Here is a 23,649-nt window from a genome sequence, read left to right as displayed (position 1 = left end):
TTACCTTACCTCTGTTCACATGGGCAAAATGATCTGAGAGCTGAGTGTCGAAAGGGAGGGAGCACAGAGTGGGGCTTAAGAGCACAGAATCCAGACTCACACTGCCTGGTTTCAAGTTTCTTTTTAGGAAGCGTTTTGTGATAACCTCAACCTAGTGTGTAGGGTTAAGTGTTCCTTTTGGATTCCATTATGACATCAGATACCTCTGCTTTATTGCTCTTATCAGGTGAGATTTTAGAATCTGTGTGATTATAAAATCATTAATTTGTCTCCTCTAATAGAACGCAAACTTCACGAGGCTACTAGATGTCTGGCTATATCAAAATTATGTGATGAATAAATGAATGAATGCATGAATGAATGAATGAATGAATTCCCAGGAACCCACCCCAGCCATGAGGCACTTAAGGGGGGGCCACTCCAGGCCCACATGCTGCAAGTGGGTTGACCAGAACTCAGACCCTGAGAGAGACCAGACATGGTGACAGTCCACTGCCCACCATGTGACCTGGCACTCCACCTTGGCACATTTTGGAAAGAGTGCTCAGGGGACAGCGCACTGCGTTGGCAGTCCAGGGTCACCTGTTCAAGTCCCAGTTCTGCCCCAATTGCTCCTTGACCTTGGCAAGCTGCTTCCACTGTCTGCCCCAGTTTGTTCAGCGGTCAAATTGGGAGGCTGGCTGAGGTGTCTCCTTGCCCTACACTCAACTGTTCTCACTTTGGTGATTCCTTGACGATGCCCGCTGGATCCCATGGCAAGAAAGGCCCCTGAAGATTCCAGGAAAGCAGAGCCAAGGGTGTGGCAGTGGTCCAGTGTGAGACCTACCTGAGCTGTGTCCTTCATGTCTTTCTTAACCAGGAGAGCTGTGAGGGCCACACCGCTCTCAGAGATGGCCCGGTGGAAGAGGTTTTTGGCCAGGGGAGACAGCACCTGGCAGGGGAGTGGACAGGAAGAGAGTTTATGCTCATGGGGAGGGGTCTTCAAGAGCCACCTCATCCTTAGCTCTGGCCTGGCCTATTTCCCTGGAGACTCGGGCACCCAGGGAACGTGGGAGGTCCTCGCCTGGCCTGGCCCTGTTCCCAGGCTGACGCTGGGGCCCGGCTTCTCCAAGAGAAGCTCAGCTGGAGGGAGCCAGCAGCACAGAGCGAGGGAAGGACAGGAAGAATGGCACATGCACTGATTGTTAACAATCAGAAGTATCTAAAAACAGCGTGGCAACTACTAGCCATACTTTAAAGACATAGTTCTGTATCCCCATTTCCACTACTCAGGATTTATCCTAAGAAGAGTGACCATGGAGGTGCGCAATGATTTCCAAGAATGCTCATAACATTTATAATATAATTGGAAATAACCCAAGGTTCCAGTATTATGAGATTGAGGGAATAAATGATTTTTTGTTTTTACTGTGGAATACTGTGCAGATCTATACCATGGAATCCCATGGAATCTAAAACAAAATGATATTAATGGAAGAGTAATGTTTAGGGAAATGTTTCTGTTGTAGGATATGCTAAGGAAGGTTTTAAAAAAAAATCTTAAGACAGGTGGGGCGCCTGGGTGGCTCAGTCAGTTAAGCGTCTGCCTTCGGCTCAGGTCATGATCCCAGGGTCCTGGGATCAAGCCCCGCATCGGGCTCCCTGCTCAGCGGGGAGTCTGCTTCTCCCTCTGCTCCTCACCCCGCTCTCATGCTCTCTCTCACTCTCTCTCTCAAATAAACAAAATCTTAAAAAAATAAAGTCTTAAGACAGATAGACAGATGACAGATGGATAGATAGAGAGACAGGAGTGAGTCATGGGGAAAACACTAGAAAAATAAGTCTCAAACTGTCCATGGTGAGCTTCCCTGGGTAATGGGACTATGGAGGACTCTTTTCTTCTTTGGGCTTATCTGTACTTTTCCTTTTTCTCCACTTGATTAGATATAAAAACATTTCCCTCTGAGTATTGGACAAGGAAACCAATACATATATTGTTAAAAATACAGTAATAGCACCAACCCTCTGCTCAACAGTGGGGGGTTGGAGGGTGCTTTACGGCTCCCAGGACTTCCTCATCTGGTTTCCATCCCTGCTGCCTTCAGTGGCTCCCCCAGCCCCACTCCCCAAACCAGGCTCCCAGGAGCCCCAGGTGCCCACACCACTGCCCCATGCCTCCCCGTCCCTCCCTGCCCCCCCCCCCCAGCCCAGCTCCACGTCTCAGTCCCAGAGGCGGCTGTCCTCACGGGAGGCCCTTGACCTGTTCTTGGTGCTGGTGTCTCTTGACCTGCAGACCTGGCTTCCAGCTGAGCAATGACACTTTGTCCAACTCTTACGCATAATCTATACCCACTCCTACTTGCCAGGAGAAGTGAAGCAAGTCCTACTGTTAAAACGAGCAGGAAAGAGAGAGAGAGAGAGAGCTCAACCACATTAGAGGAGGAGGAGTATCCTGCTGTAGCTGTGGCCAGAGATTCTCAAGGCCCTAGGATGCTAGCCTAGGCTCTGAGCCTCCTGGGGGCCAAGGAGAGTTCCGCCATTAGCTCTCCACCAACTGATGCTGTGCAGAGTAGGGTCAGCACTGAATCCAGGTCTTGTAAGTAAAGCTGCCAGTTGGTCCAAAGGCACCAAGGGGTCCCATCAGCAGCCATATCAGGGCCAGGAACACTTACAAGAACAGAGACGCTTTCACCTCCCGCTGACTCTCCAAAGATGGTTACAGAACCTGGATTCCCTCCAAAGTTGGCAATGTTCTCCTGGACCCAGCGAAGTGCAGCCAACTGGTCCAAGTGACCCCAGTTTCCACGGCTGTGTTCGTCCCCTGTGCTGTAAGAATGGGGCAGGGGTGGGAGCACAGACTACATGGCAGGGTTCTCAGGACCATAGATGGGGCTGGGGGCTCTCAGTGAGCCTTCTAGAAAGAGACCAGCCTTCCACAGCATTGACACAAGGGTCTTCTGTCTTCCATTCCTGTAGCATTGTTCTGTTCTGTGCTACATTTACTCAACTGGCATCTATTTACTGAACATCTACTTTGCGCAGAGCACTGTTCTAAGAGCTAGGAGCACTTTGTGCAAAACACTGTTCTAAAAGCTAGGAGCACATTTGAGAACAAAACAGTCCAAATCTCTGACTATACAGAGCTCACACTACAGATCACAAACAAACAGATAAATACAGAAAATAATGTCAGGTAGTGAAAGTACCTCTAGGAAAAGTAAAATGGGGTAAGGGAAAAGACAGGGGTGGAGCAGTGGGGTCCTATTTCAGATCACATGACCAAGAAAGGCCTCTTTGAGGTGGTAGCATTTGAATAGAGACCCGAAAGAATGAGTACATGAGCCTTGCATATATCCGAAGAAGGGAATTCCAGGCTCAAGAAACAGCCTGTTCAAAGGTCCTGGGGCCTAGTGGACAAAAGTTGAGTGTAGTACATGCAGCTAAAAGACTCTGTGGGCCTTGGTAAGAACTTTGATTGTCATTGTTAGTAACATGGGAAGCCATTTCAGGGCCAATGACAAAATTCCATTTATGTCTTAAATGGTCACTGTGGCTACTGTGTGGATGAGACACAGCATCAAAGTAGCAGATTATAAAAGTAGGTGGTTATTACAATCATCTGGGAGAGAGACATGGAGGGCTTTGATTAGGGGGCATAAGGGAGGAGGTGAGAAGCGGTTGGGTTCTGAATATATTTTAAAGGTGGAACCAAGAGGATTTGCTGACTCTGATGTGAAGAGGTGAGAAAAAGAGGTCAAGGCTGACCACAAGTCTATCCGGAGCAGCTGGGGGTAGGGGGTGCTGCCAGCAGCCGACAGGAGGCGCTGTGGGCAAAGTAAGAAAGTCCAGTGGGAGTCGAGGGTTGAGTCTGTCCCCCAGGAGGGTGCAGTCCCCTTCAGACGTCCAGTGGAGGCGGCAACAGGTGCAAGGTCGTAGTTAATGAGGTACATCTGGGCTTCAAAGGAGAAGCAGGGGCTGAAATAGGGAGCTTTGAATGTGGCTCCTGAGGTCACCTGGGAACCAGTGAAGATGGAGAGAGAGATGCACACAGAGGCCAGAGGATCACATGGGAGGAATTGTGTGTGGCTACTCCCAAGGTTGGCCCAAAAGCTGTTGGGTCACTGGGCAGAGAACAGAGTGGGAGGAGGAGCCTCGGGAAGCCTCATGTAGCAGCTTGACCATAATGGGGAGCAGAGAGACGGGCCACAGGTGGGAGAGAAGAGGGGTCTCCATGAAGGCGATACATCCCGGGACAGGACACGCCTGGGATAATCCTCCTCCTCCAGCCCCGGGGGTCTGTCCTGTGAGAAGTCCACCCTCCCCCAGTCCACCAGCAGCCATCCCAGGATCGGAGGTGCTGTGGCTGGCAAATTCCGAAAAGGCTCACAGTAACTGTGTCCTGAGGGAGCACTGGTTCCTGCCCCATGGACATGTACTGCAAAAGATGCTTTGCCTTCACTCGTGTGTGTGCCAAATTCCCCAAAGGAAATGGGATGAGTGGGTCTGACACGCCTCCCAGGAGGGCTGTCGGCTGGGGTCGGATGCTCTGACAATCTTCAGCTCCAGACACCCCGTTCCTTCACCCATAAGAATGCACTGAGCTCCTGCCATGAGTAAGCTCCTTCTTTCCTTTCCTGCCAGGTCAGATGCGTAAGCCTCTAAGTGCTGTGCTGTATGCTGTCTTGACAGAGGTGCACAAAGTGCTGGGATGGCACAGGTGAAAAAGAGAGGGGCATTTCAGAGGAGGTGACATTTGGGTTGGGCCTTGCAGAATGAATAGAAGTTCGTCAGGTAGAACGGGCATTCCAGGTAGAGGGAAGAGCACCTACAAAAGCTCAGAAGCAAGTGGCCCAGTGTAGCTGGGAATGGAGAAGGTAAGTTGAGCCCTGTGATGAAGGGCCTTGGGTGCTTTCCTAGGGAGCCTGGCAAAGATCCCTTTGAGCGCTGACCTGGCCAGAGCTGAATACCTAGCACCCTCTCTCTGGGAGTGGGCGGGTGGGGCAATGTGCAGTGAGGACTGTGCAGAATCTTACCTGAAGAATCCCCAGATGCCCAGGCGGTACTGAATGGCCACCACCACCACGTTTTCATGGGCAGAGAGGGCCAGCCCATCATAGGTTGACGCTCCGCCCACCACCAGACCCCCTCCGTGGATCCACACCATCACCTGGACAGGAAGGAAGCAACCGTACCGGTTAGAGGAAGCTGCGCTGGGCAGGACCTCAAGAGGTTGTCTGGTTTGGTCACCAACCCCTTGGCCATTACCGGAAGTCCACCAGCAAAGTTGGAGCAGGCAGCCGCTCTTCTCCCTGCTCCTCCCACATGGGGCCCAGGCCACCACCCCAGCCAGGACACCCTGGTTGCCCCCGCCTGTGTCCCCAGCCCCAGTGCCAATGAACTTCACAACTTCATCATGGGAACAGTCACGGCTAAGGGTGTCGTCTCCCCAACACTCCTCCCATCGGCCCTCCTGCAGCCCGGCAAACTCTGCCCGCCACAGCCCTGTGCTTCGGCTTCATCTTAGTTACGTCTTGTGCTATGACTTAAACTGCGCACATGCCCGAGTGACCGTCTCGAGAAGCACACGTGCCACTGTTGGGGTCTCTTCTGAATATCCCGTCCTTTCTGCCTCCTCCGCATCCCCAAGTCCCACCCATCCTCCAAAGCCTAGCCTAAAAGCCACCTCCTCAAGTAAGTCTTCAATCATCTCACTAATAGGGATCTGAGGACCTACTCTATGCCAGAGACGGCGGTAAGAATTGAGGATGAGGGTGGATATAGGAATTCATCACGCTTGGCTCTGGCATTGTAAGAGCTCACGTAGCCAGGAAGTAAGAGTGGCTAAAATAATTACGTTGTAATCATTTTATTCATAAAAAAAAAGAATTTGTAACACAAACTGTGTGCCAAGTACCATTTCATGTCATAGGGACTAATACTGTCCCATTATTAGACAAGAAACCTGCCTGAGCTCGCACAGCTATTAAGCCGCAGAAGCAGGACTTGAACCCACTCGGTCTGGCTCTGGAGACCACCTGTTGAGCCACCCAGCCCGCTGCAGCCACTGGCCAGGGTGCAGTGGGCCTGGTGTTAGGAGAGGAGTAAGATCTTCCTTCGGACTCTAACTAATGCTTCAGGAAGACTTGCCTTGTGCACTCGCCAGCCACTTAGACAAAGCCTGATACGCACCATTGGATGCTCACATGTGATTAGCCTGTTCTAAGGAAACAGAGCCAGGTCTCTCTGCTAGTAAAGGGCAGAACCGGGATGTAAGCCCAGACTCTGTAGTTCAGAGCCTGTGTCCATAAATAGAGGTTCTCCCCTTGTTCCTCCTCCACCTCTGATCCTTGCCTGTCTGGGTGGAGGGACGGAATTAGCAGTCATCTGAGGGAAGGCTGAGCCAAGGGCTGGTCAGCAGGGATTCGCTGAAGAAGCATCCCAGATGGTAAGACCCTCCAAAGCAATGGTTGTCTGGTGATGGGGTTTTTTTTTTTGGTCCCCCCTTTGTTCTGACCCCCAATTGCAGCTATGCATGTAGGAGCACTGAGTACATAACAGAAGAATGTGTGAATGGAGGACTGAGTGAAACTTGGTCCCCTCTCACTGAGCCAAGCACGGGCAGTGCTAGCTTCTGCTCACAAGTTCACAGATGCCCTCCCCCACTCCTGGGCATCCTGCCAGGAGATGGCTGGGTGCGAACATCCCCACACCTCTCCACCCCGGGGATCACCTCCTTTTCCAGGAGATCTCCTCCAAGCCCCAGCCTGAGTCTGGAAATTGCTCCATCTCTGGGGCCTCCTTTATTCTAGAAATGCTGACTCATCGGGTCATCAGCCGTGCCAAAGACTTAATTAAGGAAGGAAATAAGCTACAATAAAATCCCAGATATTTGGCCAGAGGCAAAAGAATGCACTTCCTGGATTGCCCCAGGCTCTGCCCCTAACACCTCTCAGGAGACCCTGGAAGTTGTTAGAGGAGCATCTTACTGTGCTGAGGAAAGGCCTCCCACAGGCTCGCTTCCTAGTCTGTGTCAAAGAGCTTTGGTCTGAAATTCAGAAGGCCTCTGCTCTGGTCCTGCCAATCCCACCGTGTGATCTCACCTCCGCCTTTCCGGGCCCCAGTCTTTCTACCTGTAAAGGAAGGACTGGCTTATCTCTAAGAGTAATCATTTTGGTCCTTTTATTATCAAGAAACAATTTGGGGGGGCGCCTGGGTGGCTCAGTCGTTAAGCGCCTGCCTTCGGCTCAGGTCATGATCCCAGGGTCCTGGGATCGAGCCCCGCATCGGGCTCCCAGCTCCGCGGGAAGCCTGCTTCTCCCTCTCCCACTCCCCCTGCTTGTGTTCCCTCTATCGCTGTGTCTCTCTCTGTCAAATAAATAAAATCTTTAAAAAAAAAAAAAAGAAACAATTTGGAAAAATTACAATGTGCATGACAGATGCACAGCAAATTCCCCCAGAGGTCTGTCACCAGGGGAAACTGAGGTCTGGCTGTGGTGGGAAAAGGAAGCCCTGGGGTCTCTGAAACAACCCCCACCCAAGCTGCCTTCACCCTCTTCTAGTCTACACCAGAAGACCTGCAGTGCTGGAACCTTCTACTTACCGGCAGCCTGCTCTTCTTTGTCAAGTCAGCGGGAGTGTAAATATTTAGGTAAAGGCAGTCCTCAGAAAACTTGAAAGCAATGTTCTCCTTTCTGTTGGTAAAGAGCTCTGAGAGCAACTGCCCTGCCATCACGTTCTGGGAGCACCTGGGGGCGGGGGGGGCAAGGAAGAAGAAGTTTGAGCTTCACTCAGAGCTGAGCAAGATGTCTCCTGTGGTCAGCTGGGCTTGGACTGGCAGGTTGAGGCTGGTCAATAGAGCTGTTCTTACCAGGCTGGAGACATTGGGATAGTTAGGAGGCTCTTTGGGTGTGTGGCTGGGGTTTGAGGGGGGACGCTGAGGCTAAGGTCTCCCATGACCGTGTCTAGATAGTACGAAGACTTGGTACCTGTCCCCTTCCCAGAGCCTTTGAGATGCCCTGGGTCAAGGAGAGGAGGCTGCCCATATGCTGACTGCCCGGGAGAGGACCATTTCCTGCATGCCCTGGATGCATCCCAGCTCTCTGTTCCAGGTAAACACGTCCTCCACTAGGTAAACATGTTCTAGTCCATGGCAGACTTCCATAATCCCTGAGAAGTCACTCAAATGGCAGACATTTAGGCCTTACAACAGGCCAGGGATGAAATATTTGTGGAGCAGTATCAGGAGAACTGTGTTCTAGTCCCGCCACACTCGTTAACTTTCTGGGTGACCTTGGGTGAATTCCTTGCTTGCTTTGGCTTAAATCTGCCAGGTCTATGTGAGGGAAGTGATTTTTATAAGGGTCTTGCAGCCCTGACGTGCTAAGAATCTACCCATCCCAGGCAAGCACTATTGGTTTCCCTAATAGCAGATCTTAAAGACCCAACACAGATTAAAACTGGTAAGATTTATGGACCTCCCAGCATGCCAGGCATTAAGTACTCCTTATATACTAACTCACTTAATCCCCCCTTGGCAAGCTCCCTAACATAGAGTCTATAATTATCCCCATTTTACAGTTGAGAACACTGAGGCCCCGAGAGGTTAGAGAACCTACCCAAGGTCACACAGCCAGAAAGATCTATACTATATAGTGCATGATATTTCTAAGGACATTATAAGGAACATTTCTGGATCTCAAGGTCCCAGGATGCAGGTATCATCACTCCCAGTTTGTAAATGAGGTCACCGAGTCACTCTGCTGCCAACTGGCACAATCAGAACCCCCAGTAATGACTTCTTTCATTACTAAGGGAAGTTTCCATCCTAAGGGAAGTTTCCCCTGATCACAAGAGCAAGGAGCCTAACAATCATAAAAGAAGAAAATCAAATGTCAAAAAAGGGAAAAAGAGTTCAAGGTCACTGGTGTTCAAATAAATGCGGAATAAATAGCAAAATTACATATAATTACAATGATAATAATAATTATGTTGTTTTGCCTATCCAATAGCCAGAAAGCATTTTTTTTAATAACCCCAAGCATTGCCAAAGATCTGGTGAGGGGAGGTTTTCATATATCAATGGAAGGAGTGTTGCTGGAACATTTCTGGACGGAAATGAAAACAGAAGGTGCATACTCATGACATTTCTTCAAACTTACCCCAAAATAGTCATGGGCATGCATAAAGATTTAGCCACGGGATATTCATCAGAGTGCTATTTGTACTATCAAAAACATCAAGAACTTAATGACCCCAAACAAGAGATGGGGTAAAAAAATTATGATCCAAGACTCAATGTAATACAGCTATTACAAGTCCAGCCATGATATTTAATGACATAGAAGAATGTTCCTGGTATATATATTTTTAAAGATTTTATTTATTTATTTGACAGAGAGAGACAGCGAGAGAGGGAACACAAGCAGGGGGAGTGGGAGAGGAGAAGCAGGCTTCCCGCTGAGCAGGGAGCCCGATGCGGGGCTCCATCCCAGAACCCTGGGATCATGACCTGAGCCGAAGGCAGACGCTTAACGACTGAGCCACCCAGGCGCCCCCTGCCCCGCCCCGCCCCGGTATATTTATAAATGAGCAAAGCAGGCATCCAAACTATCTGTATCGTGTGATATGATATTGTGATTTATAATACATATATATCAGCCTCCATCCCATTTCAGCCACAGGCGCCCTAAAACCCTTGGAATCTCCTCTGTGAAGGAAACAATAAAGATATCATTATTATGTAACTAATGTGACTTTTGATCACACTTAAGGCTAGGGGCTGGTTGCCACATGAACCACCCAGTGAACTTTCAGTTCTGCCTCCCTGACCTCTGGGGAGCAGGGTAGGGCTGGGAGTTGAATGGTGGCCAATGCCACTGGTTTCATCAATCATGGCTACATAACAAATCCTCCTTAAAAAAACACAGGACAGGATTCAGAGAGTTTCCAAGTTGGCGAACCAGAAAGCTTTCACGGCCACTGTGCTGGATCCCCAACTCCAGAAGGACAAAAGCTCCTTTATTCAGGACCTGACCCCATGGATCTGGCTATTGATTCATATCCCCTAATAACCTTTGCAATGAACTGGTAATGTAGTGAATAAACCAGTTTCCTGAGTTCTATGACCACTCGATCAAATTAATGGAACCCAAGGAGGGAGTCAGAGGAACTTTTGATTTATGGCCAAGGTCACAAGCATGGGTAGCAACTTGGACTTGTAATTGGCATCGGAAGCAGAGAGCAGTCTTGTGGGGCCAAGTCCTTAACCTGTGGGATCTGACATTATCTCCAGGCAGAGCAGTGTAAGAATTAGTTGAATTGTAGGACATGCAGCTGCTGTCAGAGATTTGTTTCTTGGTGTGTGTGTGAGGGGGAGGACCCACACATTGAAACTGCAGTCTTATGGATTCTATTTTTAAGGGAGAAAATATGCAACAGATAAAAGATTAGAGAAACTGAATCTAAAATATGAATAGCAGTTCTCTCTCGGTGGAGGAATTGTATGTGATTTTCATTTTCTTACCTTTACTTACTTGTACTTCCTCCCTCTTCTGTAATAAGTATCTATTACATTGGCAATCAGGAGTAAAAAGAGCAAATACTATTTTTTAAAACAAAAGGAAGGAAGGAAGGAAAGAAGGAAGGAAGGCAGGAAGGAAAGGAGGGAGGAAGGAAGGGAGGGAGGGAGGAGGAAGAAGAGAAGAAGGGAAAGCAGCAGGGGGCAGGACCCTGGACATTTCCAGAATGCCTTGCTGAGGGTGAATAAGGTCATAATGGATACATGTAGGCATCTGAGGTGCCTGGGGGAGGCAGCTGTTGGCTTCTTTGCCCAGCTTGATCAGGGTGATAGGACACACCAGCCACATGAGAACTGAGAAATTTCCGGGTCAACTCCCCAAAGCACCTCCCACCTACACACCTCCTGGTCTACCCCGGCTCCCCAACTATGGCAAAGTTCAAGAAAGGAGAATTGTTACTTTTGATCTCCCTCACGTGCTCAACTTCTAATCTTCTCCCAAGGCACTTACCATAGTCTAACGTATTGCATAATTTATTCATTGATTTGCTATTTTTTGTTTGTCATCCATCTCTCCCTGCTAGAATGCAAGCTCCGTGAAGGCAGGGATACTTTTCTGTACATTCACAGATCCTAAGAAACCTAGAACGTGTTCAGTTAATGTTTGTTGAATAAAGAGCTGTGAGTTCTGGAATGTTTTTTAAAGATTTACAACGGCTTGGAGATTTCGGAACAAAGCCACTCAGCACGTTGCCTTGGCTCCTTACTGCATCACTTTGAGGCCAACATGCCCACTGAGAGTTGCCAACTTACATGGGAGGGTAGGAGGTGGTATTCTTCACGAAGTTCCATGGCTCTGTAGGCTGTGGAGGAGCAAACCTCAGGGGTCCAAGAGGAGGCCTGGCAAAAGGGACTCCCAGAAAGACGGCCACAGGCTGTGCAGATCCTTCTAAGCTGATGTACTTGCCCAGGACTTTGCCTTTCACAGTGTCCACCACAGGTGGCGAGGACGGGTGCCCTCCTGGACGTCCAGAGGAAAGAAGACATATCAGCAGCGAAAGGTCTGACCTGGACTCATGGTGAGTCTTCCACCTTGAGCAGGTGACCTTGAATGAGTCACCTAAACCCTCGAGGCCTGGGTTTCTCCTAGTAAAGAGAGGAGGTTAACTGTCATTTTTTACACGGGTCTATCTAGAGGAGCAAATTGGAATTGGAGGAATAATAGCATCAAGTAAAAAAGAAATGCAAGAATGAGAGCTGCTGAGGGGAACAAGCTGTTTGGTTGCCACTCCTAGGAGCCTCCGGCAACAATTAGCCATTAGGCCCCAGGCACTGAGCTGCATCCTGGCACGCAGCATGAACAAGAGAGGCCATCCCTCCTCTGGGAATCCCTGAACAGTGGAGGGGGCATGAGCCACCAACACACTTGACCCTACTCGGTGGGAAGGAAGGGGCTGGTGTCCTGAGAGAGGTGCCAGTGAGGTCCCCACAGGGGCTGGAAGAGGCAGGGAGGGAGGGGGGAGCGAACAGCAGGAGATAGAAGAGGGGGGATACAGGTGTAAGGCAGAGCAGAGGCTAGGCTTTGAGAGCAAAATGCAAAGGCTGGCCTGAGGAAGAAGGAAGGGTCCATGTGAGCCGGAGGGAGTCAATGGGGAGCAGACAGCAGCCTGTATTGTGAGAGAGGTTCAGGCCTGGGGGGCCTCAGTGCCAGGCTAAGGTTTGGGGCTTTATTTAGTGGGTACATGAGGAGCAGTGAACACTCGTAGAGTATGCAAGAGCGACACGCTTCATCTCGCAGCGGATTCTTCTGGTGGCCCTGAGCAAGGCTGTCCAGAGGGGGAGAGAGACTAGGGGTCCGATTCCTACCTGTTCCGTCCTTGTGGGGCAGGAGGTTCCTCCCCACCGAGCTTCCCCTGTCTCCTTGCCCCTTCCACCCCAGTCCTGGTTCCACCTGCTGTGGACCTGCCTGAGCTTGCGTGTGCAAGTGGGCACTCAGGACTCTCGACCACAGCCCTCCTCCAAGTCTTGCCTTGTCCTGCCTCAGCAGCCTCTGTGTGTATGTTTCCTTATCTGAAATGCTTTCTCGCCTGGCATCCTTCCAATTGCTCCCTTGTAGACATAGACAAAAGGTCAACCTCTCCCTCCAAGTATGTGGCCAGAACAAGAAAGGGCAATCCAGATTTGGTCTTAGAGGAGAATATCCAGTGGTAACTCGCAACAAGATGAAGTGGACAGAAGCCCAATGGGCAAGGGTGAGCAAAGGTGTGGATGGGGTGAGAAGCATAACAGTTATGGTAACATGAGCAGTCAGCACTTGTCATATTACATAAGTACCCAGGTAATGTTTATTCTGTATTACATAAGTACACATGTAAGTTTTATATGCTGAGTACTTACTATGTGCCAGATGTGCATTCTGGTTCACTTAAATTCGTCTTCACTAGATGCCCATTTTACAGATGAGGAAGCTGAGGAAATGGAGGCAGCCAGCATGGACTTTCTAAAGTGGGAAATGGGATGGCCTTGCCAGGGGGTAACCGGCAGTAAGGGAATAATCCCCTCCTCCTTCGGTTCTTACTCTGCCCTCACGTTCAGTCCCAGGTTTCCGACAGTGTCACCATCAGAATGAAGGTGAAGTGCAGATGGGGCCTGGGCCCCCACGGTTCTGAGGGTCTCAGCCCTGGCTCTCCATTCATGAGTCATAGACAGATTCCAGAGCACGATTTTCCAGTGGACCTTGGGCAAGTCCGTTTCCCTCTCTGAGTCCGTCTGCCTGCCTATAAACTGGCACAGATGCATTCTGGGGTCCCGTGCTACACTCCTGTAGTAATCATGTGCTTTATTTTGTGTATGCTGATGCTTGACCTCTGGGGCCTTGCTGACCCTGGAGGGACTGCCCCTCTCAGAGTTAGCCAGTTCTAGCGATAGAAATCAACTTCCCTTCCAGCATGCAGAGCCTGTCCCCAGTCACCTTCTTTATCAGGCCATCCCAGGCTAAGCCATTACCATCCTGCCCTAATCACTCCAGGGCAAGAACTGTGGGAAGCCTTTGTGTCCCAGAACTTGCTGAAATTGGTTAGTTTGCCAATCCAAAACCTGCTTATCCTGTCTCACCTCTTCCTTCCCCTGACAACCACGATAAGGGCTCTTGCCCAAAATTCCTCCCTCCTTCCTCTTCCGTTAGCCCATCCTGAGCATCACCTCAGGGTGCAAGATGGTGGGGTGCATGCCTCCTCCTCCTGGGAACTGAGAGTGGCAAGTTATGGCCATTGGCTCCTGATCTGTTGGCCTCACCATACATCAAATTTTCTATTACTACACTACATTTTAAAACAACTCCTTTATTTATAAATCCTTTGTTTGCACTCTCCATACCAGGCACTCTTTAGAAACAACCTGTTTTATCCTCACAACGGCCCAATGACATAGCTACTGCTGTCATTCCCATGTTAGAGTGGGGGAAACCAAGGCACAGAAAACTAAAGCATGATGCCTAAGGACAGCCAGCTGGTAAGTGCTGAGCTGGGATTCAAACCTACACACTCTGGATCCACAGTGCATACAGGTCCCCAGCCTGCCATCTGAGGGTAGAGTGTTCTATGAAACTTTTCCTAAGCAGAAATGGCACAAAGCAAAGAGTATCCTGGACTTCCTGCAGGTTGTATTAAGCCACTTTGCTTTTAGGAAAGACCTCCATTAGTCCTTGTTACGGTAGCCCAAAGAAATCCGAGGAGGATTTTCGCTTTTCCATTACTGTAGTAATGTCGGATTTCCCTAAAGGTGAAGAGGCCTGATGCAACTTGCAGAAAGCCCGGGATACTCCTATTAATATTCTGCTAAGCCACTCTCCATGATTTGGCCATACACAGATGAATAATCAAGCAGAAAATAAACTGAGCTCTCTGGAATCCCCAACCGGGGAGGCATGAGGTTAGCTCTTTGCCCTCCTGCACGGGGCACACACAGCTGCAGTCTGGGAGTGTTCATGCTACCCTGTGTCTCAGGTTGGCAGGGACTGGCTGGGCACCAAGCAGGTGAAGTCCAGAGGGCACTGGCTGCTGCAGATCTGGACCTGCCATACCCTTCCCCTCCATGCATCTCCCCCACCTCGTTCTCCCTCACCTCACACCCAGGCAAGGATTTCCAAACGCACCCCGCTATTTTATTTCGGAAGGACTCACCCCAAGTCATGGAAGTGGCGAGGGAGGTCAGGACCAGAGCAAAGAGCCACATTGTGGAGGGACTGCGGCTCCAGGGCCTCAAGCCCTCTACACCACTTAAAAAGTCTGTTCAGGTCCCGCCCCATTGCCCCACTCCCACCCCACAGCCCTATGGCTCTGAACCTCTGCAGGGCCTCTGGGCCACGCCCCCCACCAGAGTTCACCCTCTTTCATCCAAACAAACTGGACTGAGTCTCCGATTGCAGATAGCCACAGATTCGTCCAGCAGCCTGTTACATAAGGGCTTCTCCTTTGCAGAACTCTAAACTTAGAGCACTGTGAATTTCCCAAGGCAGGCAGGAGCAGACAGATGCTTTTTTTTTTTTTTTTAAAGATACTATTCATTTATTTGACAGAGAGAGACCGTGAGAGAGAGAACACAAGCAGGGGGAGCTGGAGAGGGAGAAGGAGGCTTCCAGCTGAGCAGGGAGCCATACAATGGAATATTATTCAGCCATGAAAAGAAACAAAGTATGGATACTTGCTACAACATGGATGAACCTGGAAAACCATACACTAATGAGAGAAACGAGACACAGAAGGCCGCATGTTATACGATTCTATTTATATGAAAAGTCCAGAATAAGCAAATGCATGGAGACAAAAAGATTAGACGTTGCTTGGGGAAGAGGAGAGGGGCATGAGGAATGACTGATAATGGGTAGGAAGCTTCTTTGTGGAGTGTTGAGATGTTCTGGGTTTAGATTGCACTCATGATTATACAACTATGTGAATATCCTACCAAAAAAACACTGAATTGTACACTTAAAAAAGTGAATTTATGGTATGTGCATTAGCTTTCTTTTTTTAAAAGATTTTATTTATTTATTTATTTATTTATTTATTTATTTATTTATTTATTTATTTATTTGGTGGGGGCAGGAGGAGAGGGGGAGGGACAGGGACAAGCCAACTCTGCCCTGAATGCGGAGCCTGATGAGGGCCTCACTCCCAAGACCCTGAATTCAGGACCTGAGCCAAAACTGAGAGTTGGACAATTAACTGACTGAGCCACATGAATTATCTTTCAATAAAATAAATACTTAAAAATCCAGTCATGTATAATAGCCCATTTTAGTAAAAGCATATCTTTGCATAGAAAAAAATCCTGGAAGGTTATACATCTAATTTGTATTACAACAGCCATTTTCTGGCTGTCGTATTGTGTTTTTACTTATTTATACTTTCCACTTCTATTCATTCAGGCATTCGTGTGACAAATATTTATTGAGGGCTCCCTGTGCGGCAAACAAGGGGCTGAGTGCTTTGTATGCAGTACCCCACTCGGTTCTCAAAGGAACCCTGTGAATTGATACTCCCATCTCCTGGGACTCAGCACGGGCAAGGAACATCAAGTATAGGAAGAGCTAGGGATTGAACAAGAGTTGCATAATGTTCCAGACCATACTCTTATCCAATCTGTTGTGCTGTCCAAACCTTATTGACAAACTGACTTTGTTGGTTCCCTAAGCACATGCTTGATTTGCCTTTGGGTGAGCTGCTATGGTTTCTTTCTCCTGGGAGCCTTGATTTGCCTTTGGGTGAGCTGCTATGGTTTCCCTCTCCCAGGAGCCTCTCCATCTCCACCCTTTAAAGCGCCTACACCTCCCTGCTGACCCCTCCCAGACTCTGAGGCTGTCTGGGAGGATGGGTGGAAACAGGAGTGCTGGGTTCTTGGAACAGGTAGTGACCGGGCAGCAGAGGTGCTTGCTGCTCGCTCCGTCTTCATGGTGCTCCTCTCCCCGTGGAGACGGACTTGCGGTGGAGAAGTCACTGTCCAGCCAGGAGTCACACACCCCAGGCCCCCTGCCTTTAACTGGAGACATGAGATGTGTTCTTGTCAGTGGAGAGGAAGCAGATGCGGAGCAGGGTTGTCTCCAGGCCGGCGCGGTCAAGGGGCAGCTCTGCCTTCTCTATGCTCGGACTCTTTTCCTGCTGTCCTTGGGCAAGCCTGCTCTTGTCCAGGCCAGAACAATATTGACATCCGAGAGAACTGGGCAACCAGCAGCCACAAAGCACATGACACTCAGAAAAGCTCATGGGTTCTTGGCCAAGGCCATAGGTTAGAGCTGAAATGAAGCATCTGGAGACCCTAATTCAAAAAAACATGGTAATTTGCACTCCTTCTAGCCGCTGTGGCAGGCCAGTGAGGGGAGCACTGGGATAGGGCCAAGGGCTTTGTGACAGCGCTACAGTCAGTCCCCAGAGGTGATCGCTTCCATGATGACTGACCTGGGCTGGGGCTCCTCCCTTTCATCCAGGAAAGAAACAGGAGTTATAAAGACCACTCTAAGAAAGAGGACCCCTATCTCTCTCCACAGGGGACAATCTGGCTTGTCTTCCTAAGATGACAACAAGACTGTTTCTAACCACTTTAGCACACCACACACACACACACACACACACACACACACACACACACACGTTAAGGCATATAACCATTATACCTTTTGCCCTGACCAGCCCATCTTTGCAGCCTGGGAAAAAGCACTGGTTCTCAGCCTAAAAAAGTTGTAGAACGCTGTCTTAGCAAAATATAAAAGGGAGGGAGGGATTATTCCCTCAATCTCACTATTTAATCACATGCCTGCTTGTGACATTAGTCAATTCTGCAAACAGGCAGCTACTCCCAGGCCTTGCCATGTCTGGCTGCAGCCTGGAAGCCCATTCCTGGCTCATGATGATTCTGCAGAGTAATGGGTGAGGCTGGAGCTTACAAAGCCTCACGCCAGACCTCAGTTTTGCTTAATGTGTATGGCCTCCTTGCATCCCATCAGCTCTGTGAATAATACAGCTCTTCTTGCTTCAGTGACAGTTGACTGGGCTGATTGCTTTTCCCCTGGCAAACTCCCTAAGGTTTCTCGCATGGAGCTAGATGGTCTGAAGAGTGAAATCCTAGAAACTGGCCTTAACTCTCAAGCGTTTAGACAGATCTTAGGGGAGAAGACACCTCTGAGGCCTCCAAGTTATGCCCCCAAATCTCTCCAACAAATTCCTCAACAGACACATGGAGAGCACCTACTAGAACAAGCCCTCAAAGAAATATGAGCCCATGTCCTAGGATTGACTGAGGCAGAACACCTGTGGGAAAGTTTGACCTGGGGGTGGCTTCGGGAGGGGAGTGCTTCACTCGCCATGGGCATAAGGGGTCATTCCACAAGGCACAGACAACTGGAGATGTTTCATTTCCAACTGGCAACCCCATGCCATCTCCATCAGGCAATCACATGGGACTGCCTAGTTTAGCTTCTGCTGAGTAAGAATATATGGTAAGAGTAAGGTAAACTATGGTAGCAAATAATCCCAGAATGTCAGTGGTTTATTTCTGCTTATGTAAAGAAACATGGTGCGGTTCCTCCAGTGATCTAAACAAGGGGTCAGCAAAGTTTTTCCGTAAAGGGCCAGGTAGTAAATATTTTAGGCTTTGTGGGTCATACGGTCTCTGTGGCAGCTGCTCAATCTGCTGTTTTAGCAAAAGCAGCCATAGATAACACCCAGGCAAATGGACACGGCTGCATTTCAATAAAACCTTATTTGAAAAAGGTTTTGTTTTATTTTGTTTTTTATTTGTATTTTATTTGTTTTGTTTAATTTAAAAACAGGTGGCAGGCTAGATTTGGCCCATGGGCCAGTTTCTGACTCCTGATCTAGAACATGGCAGCTTTACCATCTTTAACTCATAGTTTCTCATGTTTTCCTGGGTGCCAATTCTAGTCAGCTGGAATTAGAAGAAGCACAGAGGAGTGAACAGGGGGGTTGGGCCAGGCCTGGATGTGGCCCCTCCTCACCTCTACTCACATTCCATTGGAAAGAACATAGCTGCATGGCCAATCTAATTGTAAGGAAGGCCAAGAGATCTGGTCTGGTTGTGTGCCAAAGGAGATTGGACAGATTTTAATGGCAATTCCTGCCAGAGATAATAATATCCATTAAATCATCAATTTGATACTAGGGATTTTTTTTCTAACACATAGCAAAATAAATATATAACTATTATATAACGCTTTAAAGTTTATTTGTGCATTATCTGAAATCATCTTATGTAACTCCAGGAATAAGTGTACTATACTTTGGTAAACAATGAGCGTCTGTATTTCTTTTATTTAAATTCTGATAGCCTGATTGTAAACCTAGTCCCTGCTTGCTTGGGCTACTCTATAAAGGTTTCCTTCAGCCTCTTAAGAGTAAAGAGGGAAAAAGGGTGAATCAGAAAGACATAAAAATGGAAGTCCCAGAAAGTTAAGATTGAATTATATTCTGAAAACGGTCCAGCAAATCCAATTTATTATTATGGATTGTATTATAGACATCTGGGTGATACATTGACCTTGAACGAGAGGTGTTTTGTGTGTTTTCTTACTCTGAGCATTGTTAGAATTTATGTCTATGAATGCCCAAACCGTCCATGACTTCTGATAATGCAGGGCATTAAGAGGTGCACAAGAAAATTAACAAGTCAGGAAACGACAGATGTTGGTGGGGATGTGGAGAAAGGGGAACCCTCCTACACTGTTGGTGGGAATGCAAGCTGGTGCAGCCACTCTGGAAAACAGTATGGAGGTTCCTCAAAAAGTTGAAAATAGAACTACCATACGATCCAGCAATTGCACTAATGGGTATTTACCCCAAAGATACAAATGCAGGGATCTGAAGGGGTACATGCACCCTGATGTTTATAGCAGCAATGTCCACAATAGCCAAACTGTGGAAAGAACCAAGATATCCATCGACAGATGAATGGATAAAGAAGATGTGGTATATATATACAATGGAATATTATGCAGCCATCAAAAAGAATGAAATCTTGCCATTTGCAACGACGTGGATGGAACTGGAGGGTATTATGCTGAGCGAAATAAGTCAATCAGAGAAAGACACGTATCATATGACCTCACTGATATGAGGAATTCTTAATCTCAGTAAACAAACTGAGGGTTGCTGGAGTGGTGGGGGGTGGGAGGGATGGGGCGGCTGGGTGATAGACATTGGGGAGGGTATGTGCTATGGTGAACACTGTGAAGTGTGCAAGACTGTTGAATCACAGATCTGTACCTCTGAAGCAAATAATACATTATATGTTAAAAAAAGAAGAAGAAGAAGATAGCAGGAGGGGAAGAATGAAGGGGGGTTAATTGGAGGGGGAGACGAACCATGAGAGACTATGGACTCTGAGAAACAGACTGAGGGTTCTAGAGGAGAGGGGGGTGGGAGGATGGGTTAGCCTGGTGATGGGTATTAAAGGGGGCATGTTCTGCATGGAGCACTGGGTGTTATGCACAAACAATGAATCATGGAACACTACATCAAAAACTAATGATGTAATGTATGGTGATTAACATAAGATAATAAAACAAAACAAAACAAAAAAAGAGCCTTGGTTGAGGTGCCTGAGTGGCTCAGTCATTAAACGTCCGCCTTCGGCTCAGGTCATGATCCCAGAGTCCTGGGATCGAGCCCCGCATCGGGCTCCCTGCTCCGCGGGAAGCCTCCTTCTCCCTCTCTCACTCCCCCTGCTTGTGTTCCCTCTCTCGCTGTGTGTCTCTCTGTCAAATAAATAAATAAAATCTTAAAAAAAAAAAAGAAAGTAATTCTTACCATTAAAAAAAAAAAAAAAAAAAAGCCTTGGCAACATCAACATAGTGTGGTTTCTGTCCAGAGATTTGAATGTCCAAAGGAAGACGTTCCCTGAGGTTCAAGGAAATGGCGCGGTCACAGTGATCCTTGATGAAGCCAATGCCTGGTCACCTAACCCTGCCCATCAGTGGTCCACAGGAATGCAATTTTGTAAATCAATTGTTGCATTATAGCAAACTAAGCAAGGAAACATACAGTAATGAATAAAGAGAAAAGTGAAAGAATCCTTTAGAAAAATACCAAGTATCGACAACAATATGGAAGACCTGGAAATTTCCTTACTCTGCTGGTAGGAGGGCAAGTCTGCACGACCACTTTGGAAAACTTTTTGGAGTCCCTACTAAAGTTGACATATGCAACCCTGGTGACCCAGCAAAGCCACTCGTAGGTAAATATCCAAGAGAAATGCATGCATGTAGTCATTAAAAGACATGTTCTAAAATATTCATGCCAACTCTTTTCATAATAACCTGAAACTGGAAACTCTCCAAATGCCCAACACCAGTAGAATGGATAGATTATGGCATATTCACACAAATAATGACTACACAGGAGCGATAAAAATCTGTAACCACTTACTATGTGGATACATGATGCGAGGATACATCCCCTCTCCCACCTCTGCCCTCCTGGCACCTGCAGCCAGGGCCACAGGTGGGGAGTTGGGCTTTGGGGTAGGCCAGGAAGGTCCAGAATCTAAAGGGCCCTTGAGGGGAGAGGAGCTGGAACAGGGAGCTGCGAGGGAAGGGACCCTTTCCTGCCCATCTCAGGTGGGCTCCTCGGAGCTCAGTGGGAAAGTACAAAAATTAGGAAAGAAACAAGCCTGCTGGCCCCAAAGTCTGCTCTCCCTGTGAAGGTAGTCATCGGAGTCAGACTTTTCAGGTAGTGGGTTGGAATTTTCCCCTTTCCAAGTGCTACAGAGAAAAGGAACGATGATAAATAGTATTGGTTTATAATTTAACCTTTTTTTTTTTTTTTTTTTACCTTCGAAGTTGTGCAATATCACGCCACCCCCATCTCAGGAGCCTCAGAGGGGAGGAGAGCGTTTTTTTCCCCTTAATGCTGCCCTCTGCTGCACATTAGGGAATTCACAGGCAAAGATTTGGTTTGTCTCCAGGGTTTTGTTGGATTTGATTTGATTTAGTGACTCAGGTCCAAGATTGTAAGGGGAGGGGGGCGGGGGGTGGGCAAATTTTCTGTAAAAAAGGAAGTTGTTGAATTTACAATAAGAAAGCAATGAAATAGTTTGTTTGTACAGTGGTGGGAAAGCAGAGGTGAGTGGAAAATGCATGTTTCTGTGTTGCTGATGAGCAGGAAGTGAAGGGATCCTTTGGGGAAGTGAATTTGTAGAACATAAGAAGAGCAATTTAGGGCCACCTGAGGGGCTCAGTCAGTTAAGTGTCTGCCTTCTGCTCAGGTCATGATCCCGGGGGTCCTGGGATTGAGCCTCGCATCGGGCTCCCTGCTCAGCAGGGAGCCTGCTTCTCCCTCTCCGTCCGTGCGCCCTCCCTCTCAAATGAATAAATAAAATACTAAAAAAAAAAAAAAGAAGAGCAATTTAAAAAGGGCACGGCCTGTGACTGGGTCCATCTTCTGCAGATCCAGATGGCAGGAATAGTTTTAAAAAGTAAAAGTACTCATTCCCAAAGCTGCTCATCAAATTATATCCATAAATGTCCCAGGAGCAGGCTACTGGCTAGAGATGGTGACATATCCACATCAGACAGATATGAAAGCTGATTCTTTGAAGATCCTCTACCGACTTGGAATACATATACCACACTGTGAATACTCAGCAGTTTGTAATCGGGGGTGCGCATCTAATGCCTAAAAACTGAAAACATACGTTTCCAGGTCCCATCCAAGAAGTTTCTGGTTTGGCTGGACTGGGGAGCAGCTTGGGCAGTGGAATTTTGGAAAAGCCCTCTGGGTGATTCCTCTACTTACACCTCTGATAGAAAACCCTGAATTAAATGAAAAAAAGCAGGATGCCAAGTAGCATTTATATTTCAGCTTTAACTCAATACAACATCTGATGGCACGTGGACAGGAATAAGGAGGAAAGAGGGCCTTGTATCTAGATGCGTTGGAAATATGCTCCCTCTTGCAAGACACCTACCAAAATTAGAACCGTATTTGAGGATGCCGGGACTGTGTGCAGTATATAAATAAGTGTAATGTCATTTAATATGATAGTATTTTAAAAAATGAGTTGAGTGGTGTTTTCTAGCTGTTAGTTTAGCCAAATATCAGTGTAGAAATTAGCCGTCTGCAGCTGCAGAGGCAACTGAATTTCCAGCTTGCTTGTGTGTGGCTTGGTTCCTCTTCCTAGAACCAGAAAATGCCCTGAGCATTGTTGGCCCACAACCACCTAAGTCAGACACAATCCAATTTGGATTGGATTTGGACCCTATGCTGAGGGAGGCAGGGAGCATGGCAGAAAGAGTCCTGCTCTGGAAAGACAAGATACTCGAAGCCTGGTTTTGACTTGCTGCTAATTCACTGAATGATTCTGGGCGAATTCCTTCACATCTCCATAGATTTCTATAAAATGAGAGGCCAGGGGTCCAAACCTAAACATCTCCAGGGGAAGGGTAATATGCATGAGTGAAATGGATCAGGCACAAGACAAATTAAACCACTTCCTTTTTTACAGAAAATCCTTCCCCCCTCTCCCTTACAATCTTGGACCTGAATCACTAAATCAAATCAAATCCAACAAAACTCTGGAGACAAACCAAATCTTTCCTGTGAATAGTGAGGACTGTGAAAAAATGGAGAGCTTATGCCTTGGTAAAGGGTGGCCACTACTCAGTTCCGGCAGGTTTTTCCATCAAGGTCACTGAGAACAGTTGTGTAGGTTGTGTACTGCACAAGAGCACTACTTCAGAGGAGGTACTGTTCACATCATAGATGTAGTATCTATCAATGATGATGATTTCCTGGAAGATGCCTGTAGAGGGTTTGAAGAAAGGATACCTTCTAATTTGCACAAAGGTGATGTATGGGCTGTCAGAAGCCCTGGTTACCATGCTGGAACACAGCTCCAATATTGCCAGATTTCTTCTTCCCTCTCCTCCTCCTCCTCTTCTCCTTTTCCTTCTTTTTCTCTGAAGGGGCTGGAAACATGGCTTTTAAAGTGAAACTCCCCTGATTTCATATTAACTGGAAACTAATTCCAAAACTTGACATCTGACAAACTTTTTTGACATCGGCTAAACAAAACATTTCTGGGGGCCAAACTGAGGCTAGGAGCTGGAGATCTCTGACCCAGAGAAACTCTACATTATTGACATTTCA

General features: G+C 47.8%; 1 protein-coding gene across 1 annotated transcript in view; it reads right to left on the bottom strand.

The window, feature by feature from the left end:
- The window catches only part of CES1 (carboxylesterase 1), a 29,049-nt gene extending 14,266 nt beyond the window's left edge, over window positions 1-14,783 (bottom strand). The window contains exons 1-6 of the mRNA XM_045891103.2: window positions 14,677-14,783; window positions 11,309-11,516; window positions 7,580-7,724; window positions 5,013-5,146; window positions 2,652-2,805; window positions 827-931 (exon numbers count right to left, since the gene is read on the bottom strand). Of these exons, the coding sequence (XP_045747059.1) occupies window positions 827-931; window positions 2,652-2,805; window positions 5,013-5,146; window positions 7,580-7,724; window positions 11,309-11,516; window positions 14,677-14,728 (798 nt within the window). The 5' untranslated portion in view covers window positions 14,729-14,783. The remainder of the gene's footprint in view (window positions 1-826; window positions 932-2,651; window positions 2,806-5,012; window positions 5,147-7,579; window positions 7,725-11,308; window positions 11,517-14,676) is intronic.
- Window positions 14,784-23,649: the final 8,866 nt, after the last annotated feature.

Source organism: Mirounga angustirostris, unplaced genomic scaffold (assembly GCF_029215605.1).
Source record: "Mirounga angustirostris isolate CCGP_5_RB_7025 unplaced genomic scaffold, mMirAng1.0.hap1 SCAF_16, whole genome shotgun sequence".
Taxonomy (NCBI): domain Eukaryota; kingdom Metazoa; phylum Chordata; class Mammalia; order Carnivora; family Phocidae; genus Mirounga; species Mirounga angustirostris.
This window is presented reverse-complemented; position numbering and strand designations above follow the sequence as displayed.